The 24,521-nt window shown below is 44.2% G+C and overlaps 1 protein-coding gene across 1 annotated transcript in view; it reads right to left on the bottom strand.

Annotated features, from left to right (window-relative positions):
- Positions 1 to 24,521, bottom strand: part of NR1H4 (nuclear receptor subfamily 1 group H member 4) — a 259,871-nt gene that overhangs the window by 224,480 nt on the left and 10,870 nt on the right. Inside the window, exon 2 of the mRNA XM_069229604.1 lies at positions 8,421 to 8,780. Coding sequence (XP_069085705.1) covers positions 8,421 to 8,780 — 360 coding nt within the window. The remainder of the gene's footprint in view (positions 1 to 8,420; positions 8,781 to 24,521) is intronic.

Raw genomic sequence — 24,521 nt, 5'->3', positions numbered from 1 at the left:
TTCTACATAGATTTCAAAATTATCAGCAGTTAGGAAAGCAGAAATGAACCACATTTTTTTGAATTATGAAATGTGATGGAAAGAACGATTTTAATAGGGTGATGTACAAACCATAAATATTTTTTGCAAATCAATTTCCAAACATTATTATTTGTGCACTGTTAGGACGTGCATTACTAGTTGAGGTGGGTGGTAGTTTCCCATAAATAATAGTGTTGCTATTCTTGTTAGGTCCAGTAAAAGTTTCAGTAATTCGAACCTGAGCTCAGCACCTTGTAAAGATGGCAAACAGCAGACAGTCTTAATTTAGGAAAATGTGTAAAGAGTTTAGAAGTACCAAAACAATTTAAAAAAAGTTAATACCACAGCACAATAAAACATCCAATCTAATTTTAACAAAAAGAAAATATTATAATGAACAGAATGACACCAAAGCTGCAAAAATCCAATACGGGGAATCAGTGATATGATTTGTTAACATTTTAAATAAAAATAGCACTGAAAAGTGCAAAGCACCAGGTAAGGTTTAAGGCTGGCTGCAAAGAAGGACGGGTCGGATACAAGGACCAGGTTGGTCCCAGTCAATGAGTTATTTTTAAGAAAACAATTCCTCTGTGCAGGAAGACTGCAGGCTGAATCTGAGGACAGACTCATCACCAGTTGAAACCACCCTGCAGGGCTCTTCCAGGAAAGAGGGCATCTTGTAGCTTTTGTGCATCTATAGCTTAACAGGAAGGCAGTCAAATGACTCTTGGAGTCCACTTCATTGTCTTGGGTGCAAGTGGGAGGAGGTCCTGCAATTAGGGTTTCCACTGAGTTCTCAACAGTAGGTGCAGTCTTTCTATCTACCAGAGGTCGGTTAGGGTTCTGAAGAGGGTGCCCAGGGGTACCACATTTATGCCTGCTACTGCCCTTTAGTTATGTGTAACTCCTGGCCCTCCCTAACCAATAGGCAAAAGGTTTCCAGGGGTGACCCAACCCACTTTAGCAACAGTTCCTATATGCTATACTGCAAACAATACCACAGTGCCCCTGACTACACCTAGAATTGGGATGTATGAGTTTTTCTTTCCTTATGCAGAGCTATGCCCACCTCCTCTGGGGTCACTCAAAACTGGTTACGGCGTAAGCTCATCTCCCACTGAGATTGCTGTATGGCTGAAAAAACAGGAGCCTGTACCAGACGTTTGCTCCATCTGCCTGTGACAGGGTAGACCTTCTTAAAGACAATTGTATTCTTAGGCATTGCACACATGGTCATCCTGTCAGAGGGACAGAACATCTCTTCACACCTAAGTTCTTTGTTTCAGCTGTGGAACCATGTTTACAACTCATCTAGGGGCTATTCAGCTCCTGGGTGACAGCTGGGAACTCATGCAAATGGGTTTCCGGAGATTTTATCGAGGCAAGTGGTCACTTCTTATAAGTACTTTTAGTAACATACTTTGTGCGGTTCTTACTGCACCAATTAATTTGATTTATAATGAATATTTTAAACAGTCCAAGAATGAAATGTTTTGCTGGTTCGAAGGAGGAGATAGCTTTTAATATTAACCCCCGGTACTTTCCTATGAAGCAGCCAACCTTTCCACATTGAAAAATAGCTTTTGGGGCCTTGTCACTGTAAGGACATTTTACTTTAAACGTTTACATGTTCTACATTTAAATATTATACACCTTGTTGGCAGAGGTATGCACCCTGTCCAAACAGAAACCACAATCCTAGTCAGAGTAATTCACAAACACTGTCTAAATGAACCTGTGCTCACTGCCTGGCAGCTTGGCAGAGAGCAATCAGGCTTAACTTAAGAGGCAATGGCCCTCATTCTAACTTTGGCGGTAATAACCACCTACCGCCATCGTGACGGCCTCCAACATATCACCGCGGCGACGACCATCTGTACGCCAGATTATGAGCACTGCCTCACTTCCGCCACAATAAGGGCAGAAATCCGGCAGTGTTCCTACTGGCGGACAGTGGTGACCTGGTGCTGCTAATGCCTGCACCGCCCCGCCAATAGAATGCCGCCAGCCCCGCCAATAGAATGCCGGCAGTGGTATTTTGAGAAGAAATGCGGCCTGGTGGTGTTCTGCTGGCGGTAGCAGTGTCCCTTACGGTTCCATGCCAGACAACCTCCTCGCTGGACAAGGTAAGTCAGGCTTCCGACAGGGGAGGGGTGTGGGAGGGTGGGGGGTGATGTGTGTGTGTGTCTGAGTGTGTGAGTGCATGTGTGAATGCGTCTGTGTGTGTTGTGTTGTATGCATGTGAGTGAATGCGTGTAAGAATGGTGAAGTGAGTGCATGTCAGTGTGTCTGTGTGTAAGAATGTGTGTGAGTATTTCTGGACAAATGCGTATGTGTATGCATGTATGCCAGTGAATGAGTGAATGCGTGTATGTCAGTGAATGCATGTATGCGGGGAGGGGGGTGTGGGGTGAGGGGCGATGTGACTGTAGTGGGGGTGGGAGGAGGTGGGTGATGTGTGTGCATTCATGGGGGGTGAATGCGTGTATCGGAGAGGGTGAAGGGGGTGTTTGAATCAGAGGATGGGGGTGTTTGGGTATGGGGGAAAGGGGGTCTCAGTTGAGTGTTGGGGGAGCCGCCTACCTGTGACAGGGAAGGGATTCCCTGTCACCGATAGGGCCTACCACCATGGTGTTTGTGACGTTGCTAAAACCACAGAAATCAAGGCGGTAGGACACCTCATAATGCCGCTGGAGGTACTCTGTGGGCTGCCAGGTCGGAGATTGACATCGCCGGCTCAGTGCCTCATACCACCAAGCCGGTATGAGTGAAGAAGTGGAGGGTTGGCTGCAGCCAACCCGCCACACTCATAATGTGGCAGTATGAACCGCCAGCCTGCTGGCGGTAATACTGCCACAATAACCCTGGCGGTCAGAAGACCGCCAGGGACATAATGAGGATCTATGTGTTAAGTATTTGTGCAACACTTCAAACAGTAAAACACTGAAATCACCACTGAAAATGATACCACATCTGGTTAGAAAAAAACAGAACTTGATGTAATAAATACAACAAGACCAAAATGACAAAAATCCAATAAGAAGAACTTGAGATATGAACTTTTAGAGAATAAACTGTAGAAAAAATGTTTAGAAGCAAAAAGTGCCCACTGGGGCTATCTGGTCATGGCGGACCAAGACAAAGTCAAAGGCTCAGGCCGACTGTGATGGAGCTCAGGCTGACTACACTGACCCAGTGAGGCCCGCTGAACAAAAGTACCTTAATCCTAGATGCGTTGATGTCAAAGATGCAAGCTGAATTGATGCATTGGTGTTGATCCCCACAGTAGCAAAGATGTGTCCATTTTCTGCATGCAACAGTGGTGAGGCGTCAGGTCCTAGACCGGCGGCTCCGAAGGTGATGCGCCAAGGTCAATCCACATTGGAAAGCAATTCATCAACTTCAATCAATGCAATGGGGCCGATGAGCCAGTACAAATTCACGCAACAGAGGCAATGCGCCAGTTCTGATCCATGCAGCAGCGGCAACGTGTAGTTTCAGCTGCAGCAAACACCTTAAGCTCACTTCCAAAGGTCCAGGACTGGGGTGGTACCACTTGGCAGGCTAGACTCACAGATGGCAGAGTTCAGGTGTAGATGCAGATGAGCTGGAATTCTTTTATGTCCCTGGGACTTCAGAAAACAGGAGACCAGTCAGTTGGCCCTTGGAGTCACTCTGTGCTCTGGGTGTAAGTGGTGTGGGTCTAGTCCTTCTCACACAGGGAAAGAGGAAAGGAGGGCATCAGTCAGCAGGACAGCACAGTTCTTCCAGCGCAGAAGTTCAACAGAGTGGCAGACCTTCAGAAGCACAACAGTCCTTCTTCTTGGCAGCGTATTCACAGGCCCAGAAGTGTCCTGTGTTAGTAGTTTTTGGGGTCCATTTCTTCTACCCAGTGGTGCCTTTGAAATAGGGGACACTCCAAAGAAGGGCCTTTGAAGTGCACAGAGGCTCTACCTTCCTTCCCTGGCTCCAGACTCACTACAGGGGGGTTCAGCAGTCCTTTGTGTGAGATAGGAGTCTATTGAGGAATAGGTGTGAGGCTGTGTCCAGCTCCTCCCTTCCATCCTGCCCAGGATGGCCCATCAGCATGTGGATGGCCCATCAAGTCACACCGAAGCTCCCATCATGTGGGGCTGTCTAGAGGAGATGCACAAAATCCAGCTGTCACCCACCACAGATGTGTATTGGAGACAGGTATCAACACAGGGCTAAGAGCATGTAAATGCCAACTTTCTAAAAGTAAAAAGAACAGACGGTGGACGGAATGCTGACCAATATCAAACATTCAACCCCAGTCACAGAGCTGGTCCTAATTCCATCCTCTTTTTGCTCACCACACCCTTCCACTTTGGACTAAGCCATATGCAAATCAGTCTTGACCCTGCTCCCCATGGGAACAGTCCAGGCCAACTGCCATGCCAGGTCCTCCCTGGACAAGAAAAAAAGCATCCTGAGACCAGTTTACGGGTATCACCCCTCATCAACCAGGCTAGCTCAGGAAAATTCAGCAAGATTGGGGGCATGCAGGCAAAAAATGGAAGACCACTCTAAGGCTGTCAACTTTAACACACCCTCTATTGGGCATTAAGGCCTACTTGGTGTGACCTATTAATATTTAAAGCAAGGGATTAGGTCTCTTAAATTGGGTATTTTGACAGGTAGAATTTGAAGCTCAAACCTGTACGTCAGGTTGCTGGTGGCAGGCCTGCTGTCATGTTTTGCACTGTCACCTTAATGGTGGAACAATATGTGCTTCAGTACACTAGTGACATTTGACTTACAGGCCCTGGGTACACTTACACTATGGACTTATAGGTACATTGAATATGAGAATTAGGAGTGTAGCCAATTTCGACATTTTAGGGGACACAGCACACGCACTGGGGCCTGGTTAGCAGAGTCCCAGTGCACAAAGTAAAGAACAAAAGCAGCTTAAGTCCAACAGTCATACATGTGCAAAACAGTTTGATCTGTAAAACAAACCTAAGTGTCTCTGCAAATTTAGTCCACTCTACAAATCTGTATGACACAACATACCAATACATAGAAAGAGAATACTCAAATGAAAACATTTTGGAACTTGGAAGCTGGCAACAGACTAACCAGACCAGTGGTCGAAGTGGGTGGGATCACAGGGCGCGACGTGCCTATACTTTTATGATTTATAAAACACCATTCCCCTACTTTTTTGTAAAAAAAAAAAAACATCCCAACACAGTTAATTCCGATTTCCGGCAGTTTAAATACTTCAACTGAAGTGTCATTCGGTGAGTCCACTGTGCTGTGAAACCGGAGCCTGCCAGACATCTAAGCAAGCCTTCCTGAGAGGGTGCCTGCATGCCTGAAAGAAATGCAAATGTGTGCTATGAGTGAATCTGCAAATGTAAAGGATGCTTTGGAGTCAGGACTGGCTTTAATTGACCTAATCACTCGAAGCTTTGTGATGACAAAGATTTATTCTTCTTTTTCAACTGGGCTGTGAAGTGCATGTTTTAGTTGTATTATATAATGCCTACTACACCTGGAGATGTGGAAGGGACAGTAATGTAAAAGAATTGTACTTTGTACACTCTGGGTATTACTAAAATCTATATTTTGGAAGCACCATTTTATCTTAAACATTTTGCACATTTTGTAGCAGTCTATCTAATACTGTGTGTAATGCAAGTTTAAAATAATGTATTACATATTCACAGTGCTTTCTGTAACAGGCTGTGACCTCGAGGCACAAAAATATATGTAACTTTTCTCCACCTCACCAACCAAGACTTCATTCAGTGGCTCTCCGTGTACACGCTTACCTCTAGAGTGCATTAACTAATAGAGGTTTCATACTGTACTATAGTGTATTTCCCACTGAGTAACAACTATTTTTGCATGGTATGTTATTTTTTATGTAGGTACCTGATGGTAAAAGACCAAAAAACGCACAGAATATTTTTCTTTTTAGCCACACATTTGACCTCGCGCTCACTGGCTCCTGCCCCATTGCATGCAGCATCAGAGTTCCCAAACATTTTTTTATGCAATTCGACCACTGAACCAGACCCTTTCCTGACCAGACAACATTAGCAGAGCTAATCTGTACCATCAAAGACGAGCGTTATTAAATGGAGTCAGAAGATTAAATTTGCTATGTAAATAAAGACCCTCAAAGGCATATTCAGCGAAATATTACATAATAGGTACCTTTGAAAAATGGTCAGTTCTTTTGTTACATCTTTAAAAAGCCTTTGTGGATGGACATTGTGAACCAAAATTGCCATACCCCATACATCATATTATCATGAGCAAAAAGCCATAACTCATCAATCAAAGCATAACGTTGTTAGCAAAGTAAATAAATTAAAGAATGCACATTGGTTCTCAGTTACATGCTGCATGTTATGCTACATCTGCATTCTAACAAAAGGACGACAATAAGCTCCACCAAACCTAGTGGGCATGCAAGTGGGATAATGTAAACATCCTCAAAATGCCAAGGCCTTGATATACAACTCACCAGGCAATAGCAAACCATGTAAAACACATTAAAGTAGGTGGTTGAAAGGGTCTGAACTAAAGCCCTCTCAGCCTCTCACTACTTATTAAAGCCATTTCAAGCTACATCTACTTATTTTTTTATTTCACCAGAAATTCACAAATAAGTAACATAGGCAGATCATAGCACATTCCACAACTACCATCACATGCCTTGACAATTTGTCCCAAGTCCCATGTACTTTGAATCTAGAACCTATTGGTGACATCTGCGTCTGTGAAAGGTTGTGTGAGTTATTTTCGTGCAGTTCATTCATTATCTTCTTACTTTTTTGTAAATGATGGCAGTGGGCACTACCCCTGCCTTTAAAAGAAATCTCAATAGCATCTGCTGGCATCAGCAATTTTAGTTTACAGCTCCTACAGTTACTTCACTCATTTGCATAGTTTTACTCATTTGGCACTGTCACTCCCATAACAAGATAATATAGCCTCTGCGCTGGGTTACTAGGCCCATTGTAATTATACTCTTTGAAGCAAAGATGCCCAGTACTCCGCAGCTCCTCCATCTATGTTGGTGATACGTAGATGACTATAAGCATGTGAGAAAGCCGAATGCTTGCTACCAAGTGGTAGCGAATGCTGAGGAACAGTTAGCTCAAGCACATTCCAAAAGAACATTTTAGACAGACGACCTAATATACATTGAACACAGCACAGATAAGCTAAATAGTCAAATCTCACCATGTTTAAAACAGGAATTCCAGACACAACACATTGAACAGACCTCATAACACACATTCAACACAGCCTAAGTATGCCGTGTAATCAGCTATTTTGCAACTCAACAGTTCATGACACTTCCACCAGACAATATCAACTACAGCGCATCTTTCCTCTCGCTCCTCTAATTTGCTTCTCCCAAACACAACATGCGAGACCCACACCTTGATACCTTCATGCACACAACAAAGAAGCTGTATTGGGGGCAAAGTGCTGCTCACTCAGCAGCACTCACAGCACAATACACCAACATAGCTTTTGAAACCACTGAGCACACATTAGCGTTAGCACACCACACCCTCATCCACACATCACATCAAGGCTTTATATCTGGGCACTAATTTTGCATAGAAAACAATCTTATTGGATCCTGTAAAGGAATACCAGCAGCCAATTTCAGTGACAAATAGGCAAGGTCTTGAGCACAGCCATCCATGCACATGACACAATCCAAGGATCTTCACCAGGGTCAAACTTATTTTACTTTTCATTATCTCTTCTAACCATACACAACCAAACAACTGTATACAATTGATGGATGGAAATCCTAGAACCGTACTAAATCGGAGCCCACATTAACAAAGAGCTACTTTGCCGCAATTGCATTTGTATTTACCCTTGAGGATCGAGTGGTCCACCAGTGGAAAATCTGTGTGAATAAGGTCCTAGGTGTTAGCATCAACTAAAGAGGGGCAATTGAGCATCCTATTTTACGGTCAATAGCAGAAGACAATATGTAAGATCTAATAAGACATATTTACTTTCAAACTGGGACAGCTTCTTTATGTATAACAAACTGAAATCCATGTCTATACAGCTGCATGCTTGGCACTTAGCCACAATATATGGAAACAGGCAGTGCTTTAAATGGAAAAATAGAAGTGCTGGTACTCTGTAATAGAGTACCTGCTTGTTTCTGAGAAGTGCCGGTACTCTCCAATTAAAAGTATTACGTTTTTCCTGAGATATGCCGGTACTCTCCCTCTCAAAATAAAAAAGTGCCGGTACTCAGTACCGGAGAGTACCGGCCCATTTAAAGCACTGGAAACAGGCAAATTAGGGAACAACAGTTTCTTTACCACATTTTCCTTGGTCAGCCGTCATTCAGTTATAAGACGTATAAGTATTTTTACCTTTACATCCCTCACACGTAAGTGCATTATAGTGGTATCCAGAAGCTTTGTCACCACAAACGACACACAGTTCATTTCCCTTAATGCGGCCTGCAGCATGTGCCATCCTGGGCTTTCTTGCTCCAGGTGTGTCCGTGATGTCTGCTCTGAAAACCTCTTCTGCAGACATTCTCTGGATTTCATACACCCCAGAGGAGAACCAGTCTTCTCTATGCTGAGAGCAGTAACTCAGGTTGGAGTGGTAGGGTGACTGCGACACCTGAGGCAGCATTGTGGGAAACTGCAATGCACTGTATTGCGAGGCGTGAATCAAAGCCTCGCGGCCTTGCAGCGGTGGGCGGTCTTGCTCTGCGAAGGTAGCTGGAAATAAATATAAAATAGTGGTGAACTTTTGTGTCACAAAGAATGGGGGTGGCTTTCAATAGCATCTCTCACCAATAAAGTATGCTCATTACTGGGAATAATTTACGACCATGTGATGATTTATCAATATGTGCTGCTATCACTTGCCTAACCCTTGAACAACAAACCTGTTGAGCGCATATCAAAAAATCAATTAACCTGCAGTTGAAAGGGGCATTGTAAATTAGTCGTATGATACAGTACACTTAGTGCATGCTTTATCTCCAACCCAGTTTAATCATTAATCACTTCAGTCAGTAAACACGATTCACTGCTATGCTTTTCCAAGAAAAGCATGGATTCAGTGGATTTGGTCAATACATATATACTGAAGTGAAAAATGTATAAAAGCTTTCAACATCAGCAAACACATTTTTCTCCAAGACAATTCCACCATTCCAATTGAAACTTTTTCCAAAGAAATATATTTTGAGTCTACTCTGGGCTTGTGTTTTTATTTTTTATTTTCTCTCTCCCATTACCTGAAATAATAATTTTTTCACTAATTTACTGAACAAATAAATATTGCAACCTTATATATGTACCTTATTTTCAAAGTGTAATATCTTTCCATGCAAAATACAAGGTTAACAAAATTTCATATCATTATCATTGCATGTCTTCAAGTTTGCTTCGATAGAGTGAGGCAGCAAAAACTGAAAGCAGTGTTAGAAGGAGGGTAAACCCTCCTAAATGCACTATGAACCGAAATTATTATCCCTCGCAAACTGCGGTACACTTAAGACTCTTTTACTACAGCTTCAACGTACTCACTTTTTTGTACTGCACCAAACTGTTCTTCCTTATCACGATTCTTATCAGTGATAGGATGATAGCTCGGTGATAACCCGAGATGCCACACAGAGATATGTTCTGCCCAACAATCTACTCTATTTTGATCAGCAGCAGTTCAGTTTTTTTTTTTTAACGAAGAAGCATTTCTAGTTCGAGTTTAAATGAATTCTTTATTATCAATTTATGTTAGGAGGGGTATTTACTGTCCTCCCTCATTACATATTTTATTAAAATGCAAAAGCAAAATATCGAACACATTTCTCCAGATCCTTATTTAGACAATGAACACATTTGGGAGGGGAGTAAATATGGGCAAGGGCTAGAGCTGCCGGCCCCTAAAATGAGGACTCGGGCTCGAACGCCGGAAGAGGAGACGCCATTGTACAGCCCCTCTTGGCAACAGACGGAACTCCGTTTGTGGCTAGGTCAGGCAAATGCGGCTCTTCTGGTTAAGATTCAGGCTTTTTGGAGTAGCTGTCTGAATAATCTATCAAACAGAGTTTGGCCACATATATCCAGTGGCTGCTCGCAGGAGGGAAAAGGGGCGGGGCGGCAGGTGGGGGGGAGGGACGACAAAAACAAAATACATATAAAATTTTGAAAAACGTACCTTTCTCGCCGCGCCGCTTCGATTCACTCTCCATTGTAGGCACCAACTCCCAGCCTATCCAGCCTATGCAGTCCAATCCTAACGCTGCTTTCATGCTGCTGGCATTATGATTGGATTGAACTCCAAGGCAGAGTGGAAATCCCTGCCTGCTGTCTCCAACCCGGCAAAGCAGTGTCTGCATTGCCAGGTTGGAAAGAACCTAGTGCGCATGTGTGATTGGCTGACCCAAGATAGTCGGTCAAACCTAAATGCACACTGAGGGGGAGTGCTGTGCCCTCCCCCTCTGTCCCTTTAATTGACAGTGGCCCGCCCCTTTTACAAGAAAACAATAATAAAAATGGTTTATTATTGTTTTGTTGTAAAAGGTTTGCAGCTGCTGCTGCTGGCGGGGGGTGATGCTCTTCCACCATAGTGGAGGAGCTGCCCCTGCTTATATCCACACAACATGTATGTGGGACAGGGAGAGCAACAAAGTCCACAGCAGTGCTTAATTTGTAAATAAAAACGTGCCAGTGCCCAAAGTTCACCTTTGAAACTTGCGGCTGCTGCAATTAAATCTGCGAGCGTAATCCTGAAGACATCTCAGACCTCTTTAATCCATTTACAGCCCCTCAGTGCCCCTTCAGCTCACTCTTGCAGTTTTCTGCTTTCTCTCTTTGTGATGCTTTCTCGTTTTTCTTAAAGTTTACATCTTGAATAGTTGCAACATTATTCTTGGGTTTTACACAATTACTGCTAGTAATAAGTAACAATAGAGACTGGTTGTGGTGGTGAGTCAGCCTCAACTCTTTGACTGTATTTTCTAAAATAGCCTTATAGCCCACCGTAGTGGGGATAACATCAATTAAATGCCTGCTCGAGCATTAAAGGCCTGAGTCGAAGGCAAAGGCCTTTAACAAGAGAGCGGAACTTTAATGCCAGTATAGCCCAGCTACAGAGGGCAATAAGGCTAGGAGAACATTCTGCCACTAGATGGAAGAATATTCGAATAAATAAAACAAAGGCCTCATGCAGCCAGGGTGAGAAGGACTGGAACATCATCACTTGAACCCAGAACTGAGAGTGACTCCAAGGGCTTGTTGGCTGGCCTCCTGATCTGAAGCCCCAGGGACACAACAGACTTCTCACAATTTTGCACCCACACTGGGACTCCTCCATCTGTGACTTCTCCCAAGTCCTAGACCCTTGGAAGTGGGCTTAAGGTGCTCTGCCGGCATCTGCAGATCCCGCAGAACCAACTCATCTTCTCTGCTGTGTGGCACAAACCCAAGCCGAACCGATGCATTGCTGCTGCTGTACTATAGGTTGTGCTGCCAACTCAGGCTAATCTTTGTAAAACAGAGAGACCTAGGAACAGGTGTTTCTCAGAGGAATTAGCTAAAGTGAGACGCCCTCTCTGGAATCCAGAATTTATCTGGCATTTTGATTACTCACCTTCTTCAAAATCCGACTGGTTTCGATATAACAATGAATACAAAAAAGTGACCAAATAGGCCAGAGTTCATGTTGTGCTCATTAGATGTTTACTGTATCCAACATCTCCAAAGCAATGTTCATAGTTATGACAAAAAGAGATTACCTCTTCAAAACTAAAGTTGCTTTCTGTTACTAAATACAAAAAAGTATTTTCAATTATTTTGCATCTAAAATCAGTCATAACAGGATTGCTCTGAACACTGAGAAAGCATTGCTTACTTCTAGTGATTGCTTTTTAAGCTCTATCCCAGGAGTTTGGCAGTTGTATTAAATCTTTACACTATAAAAGATGCAGAGATATCAATGCTGGTTAAAACTAGGAAGACATTCAGCCCAAGAGTTAATGTTATTCTGCCAATATCCACAGTAATCCTCTTTTAAAGACTCCTAAACCTCTGAAGGCGATCACCAATGAAGCTTGTTAAAATGGACTTGTTCAGGATTAATTGAAATGTGGCAGTATTGCTTCTCTTTCGAAAAAAAACTACAACTTTAGACCCATAATCTATTGAAATGTATTGACATAATTCTCAACTGTCAGTTTGGCTAAATTATTAGAGCAGTCTGTTTTTATTGAGCTGTCTCAGTATGTTGAGGCCCGAAGAATGTTACAGGCTGACCAAGCTGCCTTTTGCTCTGGCTGTAGCACTGAGACTGTGATGATGGCTGCCATGCATTATCTTCATCTTTGTGCCAACCAGAATGTTCCCTCTGCCCTCATCCTACTTGAACTGTTGGCAGCATTTTGATACTGTGGCTCACCAGCTGCTGCTAGGCAGGTTGGAGGAGTTGTAAATTGGGGCAGAGTTTTTTGCTGGTATGAGAGTTTTCAACCTGATAGATCTTTCCAGGTTCATCTTGATTCCTACCCATCTGACTCTAAATTCCAAACCCGTTGAGTTCCACAAGGATCAGCACGGTTTCTGTTATTGTTTAATATTTATATGGCTTATTGGCTCAACTATTTCAATGATTTTGCCTTTGTGTATTTCTGTATGCGGATGATACCATGATCATTTTTAAGACTGATGGTAATACAAAAGAAAAGGCAAAAAATATATATATTATTTTCTACACATTGTTAAGTCTTGGATGAGTATAAATCAATTAAATTTAAACGAAAGTAAAACAGAAATCTAGCCTCATTTAAAGGATTTCTAATTCAGGAGCTTTCCTTCTGGCCTGCAGTCCTTGGAGAGAAATTTATGCTGGTAAACTGTGTTAAAAATCTAGGTGTCACATTCGACTCTTGCCTAACCATGCTTGATCAAATAAACTTCGTAGTAAGGTGGCATGTTTTCCATCTTCACATCCTCATTGTCAGTAATATTTAGCAGAGGGAGTGGAAAAGTAATATCGAAAAGGTGTTGCAAAGGGATATTGAGCGTGAAAAATAGAACTACAAAAATATAGATTTTTAACTGCTGATGAAGCAGAAAATGAAGGTTTTCATTTATTGACGCTTAAACGTAGTGCTGCAATAATCATGTGTGGCTTTAACCGAACTAATAAAGATTGTACGGGGACAGAATGTGCCCTCAGAGTAGTTTGCCAACATTTATAAGCGTGCTTTATATAACGTGATGTATTAGAATTGCACTAATCCGACATAATCATAAACGTGTGCTACGATTTGCTTGCTTGAAATGTTTTAGCTTAGCATTACTTTAGTGGAGGCTTTGGCCTAGTTGCCTGGTCTCACGATTTAGATGCTCGTATTTTTCCAATGTGCTAATAAACGTGTATTTTTGCTTGAAGCTGTACTTTTCCACTGAGATCGTTCACATGCTTATCTTAAGGTTTCGTGCCAGCCTGGCATATTTTCTCTTTACTCCAAGGTCAATCTGCAGGTGCGGACAATGGAAGCTCTGAAAGTGAGTTAATTGGTATAAAATGTTGCAACTTGCGTACTCGTCTCCAAGGATAATGTATGCTTAAGTAAAAGCTTGAGAACTGTTGTTTTTGATTGGACAATTTGAAGTCAACCTATGAACCCTCCAATGGAAGACCCTACTGGATTTGAACTGTTGTCTATTTAAACCAGGTGCACGAGAAGAAAGTAGCTATTGCCCGACATTGCGCCATTTTGCAGCTATTATGGCCCACCTTGCTGCGACGCCATTTTGAAAGAGACTTTGATGCTTTCTCTAATCGAGAGAAAGAGACTTTAAATGATTCTTGCCCTAGAGACTTTAACTTTGATCCCTTGCATGAAGTAGTAGTTTTACCTTGCCGCCGTGAGGCAATTGCCCCGTCCACCCCTGCCCCTTTGCCCCGTCCCATGCCGATCGAAACGGTACCCATGCTGATCGAGAAACGGTACCTGTGAGACGAAGACTTCCTTGTATGCTGATCGTAATTGGTAAATATGAAAGGAAATTGTACAATTGCATTGTGTTTCTTTTAGGTAACCAACTGCTGATTTTGATAAGATCCCTAGTTAGGAGTTTTTCTAAATTAATGTTGCTAAATTGTTTTCGCATGAAGTCCCACATGCCGATGCTAATTTGAGGTTAGATGAGGATTCTTTTTGTTGCACGATGCAATTTGAGACCTTGTTATGCTGACTAAATGTATGCAATTAGTTCATTACAGATTATCGTATTAGTGATTTGCATTGCTATTATCGAATGCCTTGTTATTCAAATGCTACATAGATTGCATCTGTTTCGCCGCTATGGACAGCTATTAATGTTCATTTATGTTTATCATTTGGTGTTGAGACACATCTATATTGTGCTAGCTTTGTTAATATAGGGAAATAAATTCACTAACTTTGAATAATCTGGTGTGGTTATTTCCTGACTGAAAGGTCAGGGTTCGCCGAAATGTATTCTGGATTAATTGTTAAGTGTTATGTTGATCAGGGTATTGCTTATGTTCGTTATTGATCATTTATTTGATTAAATTAACCGATATAGAGTACGTAGAGTCCCACTTAGCCAAAAGATTCATCGGCCTAAAGAGCGTCCAAATACAGGTAAATTATTAGTACGGAACGCTCTAACACTGCCAACAAGGTAAGTACAAATAGATAAGTGCAAGTTTACTATACTCATCTTGTTTATATGTACCTTGGCGATATTCATATCATCCAGGCATGCTGATGTGGAGTTAAGAATAATCTATACTTACCAATATATACTTATCTCTACAATATTCTGGTTGTCAGTATGTTTCCTATGATAGTCTTGTAGTACGCTATTTCCATTATTAATATCAGGATGTGCAACCATCCATACTTTATACCAGGCGCTAATGCATAAATGCTTCTTTTTTGGATGTAACTTATAAACACTACACCTAAAAAGACATATGTGCAACAGGTAATTCACCGAGGTAAAGGGAAGTTGACAGTCAACTTCGATCTCACTGAAATAAAAAAATAAAGCAGAACTTCACAACCCACCTGGTTGCTTCGCCTGAAAATATAAACACGTCAATGACAATTTTCATGGCTTCTCTGCTAGATTGCAAAGAGATGCATGGTCATAGAAAACACGTCAGAGACACAAGCCTGACAATATCTAGATGCCTTAAGTGAAGGTGGATTGTTGGAAACACGGCAGTTTCCAGCATCTAGTCACTGTAGTTCCAGTGCGGTAAGGTCAGCCACAGCACTGAAAAGCCTCATAGGGTGTTCTGTAAAAGATGTGAAGCAATCCAAATAAAACATGAAAATATCTCTAATGGGATTTCGTCAGATTTTTCAGTGTTGAACAAGTCGCAGTTAATGATTTGCTGTTCTGAAATGATTGCAAACTTTCTAACTGCGAGCAAAAGCCATATATAAAACATTTTATTTTTTGGTACACCAGTCCCCTCGTAAGTTCAAATATTCGGCCTTCTGATTCCCCAGCCCAAAAGACTGACATCTGATTCTGTCACCATATTGTAAGAGCTCCCATAGAAGACATGAAATTCCAGGTATCCAAAACTTCGATCCAGCATGGAAATTCACCCTTGGCATTCATTGAGAGTGGGGTTAAGTGTGTGTATGGCAGACTTCGCCTGTTTAGCCTGAATGGGAGTTGGTATGAAATCCATTATCTATGCAAGGTGCTCAGAGAAACTGGTGCGCTCCAGAGAAGGCTCTTGATCTTATGAGTCATTTAATATTTACATTAGCAGCCCATCGGTCAGCGAAGGTAATGACCCTCTGCTCTCCAGGCAGAGGATTACTTGACCTAATTAGATGTCTCTAACTGCCAGGTAGGGATCTCTAAAGTGTTTACTGCAACAGAGGCTGCAGTAAAGTCTGATACCTTTGCTGAGCGGGTACCATGTTTTTTGCGCTGCTCTGAAAAGCCTTTTGTTGTATAGAAACACATCACTGAGGTAGTGGTTGTTGCTGAAAAAAAACAGCCCTATTCCACAATACTTTTTCCCTGCATTTGCAGGACGTTGAGGGATTGTAACCATGCCCAACTGGAAAATCTAGTGATGGTAAACACCCCCGTTCAAATAGGATGGGAAGACCATCACTATGGCCTGGCAGGTGAGTGGTGAATGGGCCACCAGAATAAGGGTTTTCTGGTGGGGCCAGCCAAGGATTCACCAACAGAAACCCAACACTCCCTACCGCTGAAGAGTGTTGGAACCACGGGTTTGTCAAGGCAGTAAAAACTCTGAGTTACAGTGGTCTTCTTGCTCCTCAAAACTCTAATTGAGCCCCTTGGAAAAGATCAGAGGTAGGTTGGATTGTGATACATAAGACTTTGAATACTCACTTTTGTAGATGCTGAACTGCCATGTGTATATATAAGTGCATTTTATGTATTTAACAGGTTTTATTGTTGCACTGTTGATTACACTGTTTTATTGCACCCAATTTATTGACCTTGAAACTATGAAAGGTTCCCCAGGAACTAACGTTCTCACCTGTATGCCTCACACATACATCAGTAGCCAGCACTTAAGTGGCTTAGCTATCTTGTTGGCCCATTGCCATCTACAAGACTGTGGTCTGCGTAGCACAGACTCACAGGATCCAGATGTAAGTGAATACTCTTTATTAGTTATAGAGTATTGCCCATAACTCGTTGCGACCTGATCAATTCAGTCTCAGGCAGCAACTGCTGTCTGATGCCAGAACCCAAAACTATCATTTCTAGAGCACTCGTGGACAACTCAAAACATGACAAGACGTGTAACAATGCATTGAACATAAAGGTATACATACATCACCTACTACATCACTTTTCCCCTTATAACAAATAAAAAAACAAATCTTAAGGAAACATGCAATGATCAATTCATTTTAAAGTCTCTGAATTTTGTTGGGGAATTTACATCATGTGCCCCAACAGATATTTTAACTCCACAGCCATCAGGAACCCCAGAGAAGGTTTCAGAATAACTAGAAAGAACAGAACTAGGAGAAGCATGTGCAGGGGATTCAAATATAGTACTCTCACATCTATGTTGAGTTCTTGTTTATTCCGCAGGTTGCACCCACAAATCCCAATCAGATTGTACAATAGGACCATTGTTTTTAATGATCTTGGCTTGAAGTTCCATGAGTTTCACCAATTGTTTCTTGATTCACCAACCCTTAGTCTCAAGTAATAGTGCACCTTTGTCAACCTTATTTACTTTGACAGGAGCAGAAAAAATGGATTCTCCTTTCCTAACCTTGACTGGACTTTTTAATAATACCCAATCACCAGATGACATATTTTGGTAAGAAGCAGTGTCTGCGATCAAAATTATTTTTAAATTGGACTTGATTAGACACTATTCTGTTAGTAATGACCTCCATGTCCTGCCACTTGAGAATATCTTTTCCCATTTGAGAACCCAACCACGATGGATATAAATCAGTGTGGGCCTTTGTTTCTGTCCAAAGGGAAAATGGAGTTGCACCTGTTGCACAGTGTGGAGTAGTGTTTTGGCACTACACTTTTTGTTTTAAACATGTTCCACATCTAAGTCTGAAGCAATGGCAGTTTGTATGCCCTCCTTAATGAATTTGCTGCCTCCAATGGAAGAAGGAGAGTATAATGCTACTTGTAAATGTTTGATATCATGTTCTTTTAAAAATGTGTGCAGTCGTTCAGAAATAAAGTGTGTGCCATTGTCGGCAACACGATTTTTAGGTGTCCCTTTAAAAAAAAACACCATCTGTGTTAGGGGATGCTGTGAACGAAAAGTACATTCATTTTGAACAGTTGTCAATGATCAGTATTAAATACTTCATTTCCACTACCATTGACAGATAAGGCCTAGAGAAATCTAACCCAACTTCTTTCCCACACCATCTCAGAAAACTCCACAGGGTGCAAAGGGGACTTATGGGCTTGCCAATGTTTGTCAGAGAACCAACATTCAAAACATCTATCTTTCGTGAATGTCACCTGATTATCAATTTCAGCCCACCAGTAATGTTGCTTAATTCTCATACTGGTCTTGATTGCATCCTAATGTCTAGGGACATGATAATATTGCAAAAACTTTACCAGGGACAAATCCTCAGAAACTTGGCAAAATGACTGGAGCTCACTTGAAAGACACCTTTTCTCAGACAAAGCCTGGAAAATATATTCTTTGACCTTATATAGAATTTCATCATCTTGACTCGCTTTCAACCAGTCATCTTCACTTAGAACGCTACTGTAATCCCCTTCTACAGCAAAAATTACAGCAACACTATCAGTATCATCCAAAATGTACTCATCAGTGGTATACTAACAGGCATAAGCCATAGACAATCAGCTCTGAAACTTTGTTTGCCAGGTACATGCCTAACTATAAAGTGTATTCTTGCATTTTAGACACCAATCTTGTTAATCTAGCCGAAAGGTTTTAATATGTGCCTGCCCTGAAAATGTGTACCAGTGGTTTGTGGTCTCTAGGCAATTCGAACTTGCATCCCCACAAATACATTTTACATTTTTGAATTGTCCACACACAGGCTGGTACGTCTCTCTCAGTAGTACTGTATGGTTTTTCATGTTGCTTGAGTGACCTTGAGGAAAAGGCCACAGTGTTGTTCTTTGTCAGCAACATACTGACTCAGCACCACCCCTAAATCTTGTAGACTGGCATCTACTGTGATGATAGAAGTACACTCTTCCTGAAATGCAGATAAAGCTGGAGCTGTTTCAATCAATTCTTTCAACTTGTTAAAAGCCTCTTCTTGGCTTCCTTAATAGCTCTAATGAGACAAAATTCAGATTTGATGCCAGAAGATATTATAGTGTGACTAAGATGCTCTAGTGTGTTTGCAGCAAACATACATTTATCACATCTGATGGTCATTCATGTTTTTTTTGACAAAATCATTAGCACTTGTCTAAGAATCAGGTTGTGCTTCTCAAGATTTTCAGCATAAATCAAGATATAATCTCGCTAAACTTGCACACCCCTGAGATTACCAAACAGACTATTCATTAACTTCTGAAAAACACTGGCAGCAGACGCCAATCCAAACATTAATCTCAGGTACCCAGAGGTGTCAAACGGTGTGATGAAGGTCATCAATTATTGGGATTCTTTGGACAGGCTTACCTGGTGGTATGCTGACTTCAAATCATGATGGAAAACCATTTAGCTCCTCCCAGGTTGGCTAAAAGCTCATGGATCTTGGGCAAGGGGTGACAATCAGCTAAAATATTGGAATCCAGGGCTCTTTAGTCAGCACACAGTCTGATCTCACCTACCTTTTTCCTTGCTACCACAATCGGTGCTACCCATAATGATCAATCACAAGGCTCAATTATCCCTTGATCACAAAGACTTTTTAACATACTTTTAAGTTCCTCCCTAACACTAGGGGGAACAGGACATGCTTTGTGGATGGCAAGATGTGCTTGTTTTTTTAGCCTGATACAATGTTCAAAGCCCTGTACCAACTTCGTAATGGAAAAGATCATTAAACTCCAACACAAGACCATTTCTCAGGATCTTGCACACAACAGATATGACTTGTAGGCATGTCTCCTACAGCTTCAGGTGTGTCTGACCCAGGAACAAAAACAACAAACCCATCCATGCCAGATCTTGCCAACCCACTATGTTCTTCCCTTTTATGGCTACATACATTTTGGTGTCAGTTTCTCTACCAAGACAATCCACTGTAGACATAAAATATCCTATTATATTGATATCTTTTTCTTTGAATGCCTTCAGATTTATATCAGTGGGTTCTATAGGTCTTCTCCATTTCTCATAAAAGGAAGGGTCTCTAAAAATGGTATTGGGAGAGGCTGAATCGGTCATGACCTGCAAAGGAATGTTATCAATCAGTAGTTTACAATTAGAACCTTTGACAGGTGTATCAACAGAGTTACATTTAACAGTTAGCACCAAATTGTTTAATGATTCTGTGCAAGAATCAATATCTGCATTGATAATCTGTAAGGGAGCTTTTCCACTCTTACACACTATTTGGAAATATCCCAACTTTTTACAAAGCAGGCACTGCTTGCAAAGTTACTAAGGAGATTTTTACTTACAATTAAGGGTCTGAATGATTATCCTCCTCGTTGGGCATAATGTTGTTTGTGTTGTCAGCATTAAGAACATTAGATCAATCAATCAATCAATCAATCAAAAAATTTGTAGAGCGCGCTACTCACCCGTGAGGGTCTCAAGCCACTGGGGGGAGGAATGGAAGACGGGGGGGGGCAGGGAGGGTCATTGATCGAACAACCATGTCTTGAGGTTCTTTCTGAAGACCAGGAGGTCTTTGGTTTTGCGAAGGTCGGTGGGGAGGGAGTTCCAGGTTTTGGGGGCGAGGTAGGAGAAAGACCTGCCTCCTGTGGTGGTGCGTTGGATGCGGGGGACTGTGGCTAGGGCGAGATCGGCTGATCAGAGGTTGCGTGTGGGAGTGTGGAAGTTGACTCTTTCGTTGAGGTAGGTTGGGCCGGTGTTGTGGAGGGATTTGTGTGCGTGGATGAGGATCTTGAATGTGATTCTCTTGTCTATGGGGAGGCAGTGAAGGGTTTTGAGGTGTGGTGAGATTCGTTCGTGGCAGGGGAGGCCAAGGACGAGGCGTGCGGCTGTGTTCTGGATTCTCTGGAGTTTGCGTTTGAGTTTGATTGTGGTGCCGGCGTAGAGGACATTGCCGTAGTCCAGTCTGCTGATGATGAGTGCATGGGTGACTGTCTTTCTGGTTTCTGGGGGAATCCATTTTTAGGATTTTTTTAGAGTGCGGAGTGTGTGGAAGCAGGAGGAGGTTGGAGCATTGATTTGCTGTGTCATGGAGAGGGAGGGGTCAAGGATGATGCCGAGGTTGCGTGCGTGGTTTGCGGGTGTGGGTGCGGGGACAAGGGTGGTGGGCCAGCAGGAGTCATCCCATGTGGTTTTGTTGGGGCCGAAGATGATGATCTCGGTTTTGTATGAGTTGAGCTTGAGGTGGTTAGTGGTCATCCAGTTTGCGGTGGCGAGGAGAGCAGCGTGTAGGTTGGTTTTGGCGGTGGTAGTATTGCGGGTGAGGGAGAGGATGAGTTGGGTGTCATCTGCATAGGAGAGGATAGTGATTCCGTGTGCTCGGAGGATGTTGGCTAGGGGGATCATGTAGATGTTGAAGAGTGTGGGGCTGAGAGAGTACCCTTGGGGGACTCCGCAGGTGATCTTGGTAGTGTTGGAGTGGAAGGGTGGAAGGCGGACTCTCTGGGTCCGGTCGGTGAGGAAGGAGGTGAGCCAGTCTAAGGCTTTGTGGCGAATTCCTATGTTGTGGAGGATTGTGCGGAGTGTGTGGTGGCAGACGGTGTCAAAGGCTGCGGAGAGGTCTAGGAGGATGAGTGCGACGGTCTTGCCTTTGTCGACTTTGGTCCTGATGTCGTCAGTGCATGCGATGAGGGCAGTTTCCGTGCTGTGGTTTTTGCGAAACCCGGATTGTGAAAGGTCAAGAGTGTTGTTTGCTTTGAGGAAGAGGGATAGGCGGGCGTTGACTAATTTCTCTGCAACCTTGGCTGGGAAAGGGAGGAGGGAGATGAGGCGGTAGTTGGAGTGGATCTCCGGGTCAGCGTGCTTTTTTTTTAGGAGAGCGGTGATTTCCGCGTGCTTCCAGGGATCTGGGTAGGTGGCGGAGTTGAAAGAGGAGTTGATTATGTTGTAGAGTATGGGGGCAATGGTTGGGCTAACTTTGTTGTAGATGTGGTGTAGGCAGGGGTCGGAGGGGGAGCCGGAGTGGATGGAGTTCATGGTTTTTTCGGTTTCTTCGTATGTGGTAGGGGTTCATGTGGAGAGTGTGGTGGGGGGGTCGTGAGTGGGGGTTGGGTTGGGTTGGGTTGGGTGAGTGAGGGGTGTGTGCGGTGGGTGTGTGTGGTATGAAGCTGTTGTGGATGTCCAGGATTTTGTGGAGGAAGTGGTTGGAAAGGGCGTTACATAGGGGCTGTGTGTGTGTGGGGTCTAAGTTGCTGGCTTTGGGTTTGGCAAGTTCATTGATGATGGTGCTATTTTGAGAGTTGTTGTCAAGGCGTGACTTGTGGTGATCTCTTTTGGCGGTGCGTATGATTTGGTGATGGGTGCGAATGGTGGTTTTGAGGGTGGAGAAGTTGGTTGTGGAAGGTTCTAGTCGCCATACTTTCTCAGCTTGGCGGCCTTTGCGCTTGGAGTCTTGGAGTTCAGGGGTGAACCATGGGGCGTTCTTGATGTTGCGGGTGGCGATGTGTTTTCTGAGGGGGACTAGTGTGTCTGCGAGGTAGTGATCCATTTGGAGAGGTTGTGTGCTCCTGTGTTGGGGTCGCTGGTGTGGGGGGGTGTTATGGGCCAGTTGGGAGTTTAGTCGTTCTGTGGGGATCTTGTCCCACATGCGGTAGGGTGTGGTGTGTTGATGGTAGTGTGTGGGGGGTTTGGTGAAGAAGAAGTGGACGCAGTGTTGGTCAGTCCAGAGGAGTTTGGTGGTGTGGGTGTAGGCAATGCGTTGGCTTGCAGTGAAAATTGCGTCGAGCGTGTGACCTGCTGAGTGGGTGGGTGTGGTGACCAGTTGTTTGAGTCCGAGGTTGGTGAGGTTGTCTGTGAGGGAGGTAGTGTTGTGGTCTTGTAGGTTTTCTAAGTGAAAGTTGAAATCACTGAGGAGGATGTAGTCAGTGGAGGTGAGGGCGTGCGAGCTGATGCTGTCGGCGATGGTGTCGCAGAAGGTGGGGCGTGGTCCAGGTGGTCTGTAGATCAGTGTACCTCTGAGGGTGGAGTTGTTGTTAATGTGGATGAGGAAGTGCATGTGTTCAGTGTTGTTGATAGTGTCTTGGGAGCTTGTGGTGACTTTGATGGTGTCTCTGTGTAGGATGGCGATGCCACCGCCTGGCCTGTTGGGGTGGTCTTTGTGTTGGAGTTTGTATCCCTTGGGGGTGGCTATGGCTATGTCAGGTTCTGAGGAGGGGTTGGTCCAGGTTTCCGTGAAGTAGGAGATGTCAGGTGAGTGTGATGTGATGAGGTCCCAGAGTTCTATGGCATGTTTGTGAAGGGAGCGGATGTTGAGGAGCAGGCAGTTGAGGTGGTTGTGGTGCGTGGGGGTGTTGTTGCAAGGTGTGTTCTGGTTGTGGGCTGGTGTGCTGCGGGGTTGATTGGTGGGGGCAGGGTGGGTGAGACTTGTGTTGGGGGTTGTGTATGATGAAGGTGGAGTCGCTATGGTTGGTGTGTGGTGTGAGGGATGAGGAGCAGGAGAAGTGACAGGTGTGGCAGGTGAAAGGGCCATGAGTGTGTGTGGGGCTAGATGGGGTGCATGTGGGCCGGGGACCTGGGTTGAGAGAGTGGAGGGTGAGGGGGGAGTAGGTGTGTCTGAGCGGGCCAGGGGGACGGGTGCTGGGCGCGGTCTTGGCGCGGACGGGCGCAGATGGGCTTGCCTTTGGCGCGCCAGCTGCGTGGCCGCGCCGTGGATGCCATAAGAGGAGGGGAAGGTGGGAGTGGCAGCTGGGAGGAGGGAGGGTTCAACGAATGAGAGGGCTGGGGGGTGGGGCCACAGGGGGCGCAGCGGCGGGAAAACTAAGGCACAGAGGACGTTGAGAACGAGGGGGGAGGCAGGATGGGCAGCAGGGGGCGCAGCGGCAGGAAAACTAAGGCACAGAGGACGTTGAGAATGAGGGGGGAGGCGGGAGGGGCCGCAGGGGGCGCAGCGGCGGGAAAACTAAGGCACAGAGGACGGTGAGAACGAGGGGGGAGATGGGAGGTGCCGCAGGGGGCGCAGCGGCAGGAAAACTAAGGCACAGAGGACGTTGAGAACGAGGGGGGAGGCAGAAGGGCCCGCAGGGGGCACAGCGGCGGGAAAACTAAGGCACAGAGGACGTTGAGAACGAGGGGGGAGGCGGGAGGGGCCGCAGGGGGCACAGCGGCAGGAAAACTAAGGCACAGAGGACATTGAGAACGAGGGGGGAGGCCGGAGGGGCCGGAGGGGCCGAAGGGGGCGCAGCAGCGGGAAAACTAAGGCACAGAGGACGGTGAGAACGAAGGGGGAGGCGGGAAGGGCCGCAGGGGGCGCAGCGGCGGAAAAACTAAGGCACAGAGGACGGTGAGAACGAGGGGGGAGGCGGGATGGGCCGCAGGGGACGCAGCGGCGGGAAAGCAGGGGAAGAAAGTCGGATTGGTGGTGGCGCGGATGGCGGAGAGGGGAGTGACCTACCTGCAGAAGCAGGGTCAAAGGTTGCTCTATAGTTGCTGATAGTTTTCTATGCTTTTAGCAAGATTGATGAATTCTGTGAGTGTATGATTTCTACAACCTGGTAGTCTCTCCTGTATCTTCCTTGAAAAACTATTGAATACAAATTGTTCATGTACATAAGTATCAAGGTTTATACCAAATTTGCATGTTGATGCCAAAATCCTCAGAGCCTAAATATACTCTTCTACTTCTTCTTCAACTGAGTGTTTGAGTTTGA

Source organism: Pleurodeles waltl, chromosome 4_1 (assembly GCF_031143425.1).
Source record: "Pleurodeles waltl isolate 20211129_DDA chromosome 4_1, aPleWal1.hap1.20221129, whole genome shotgun sequence".
Classification (NCBI taxonomy): Eukaryota; Metazoa; Chordata; class Amphibia; order Caudata; family Salamandridae; genus Pleurodeles; species Pleurodeles waltl.
The sequence above is the reverse complement of the archived record's forward strand: the minus strand, read 5'-3'. Positions and strand labels throughout refer to the sequence as shown.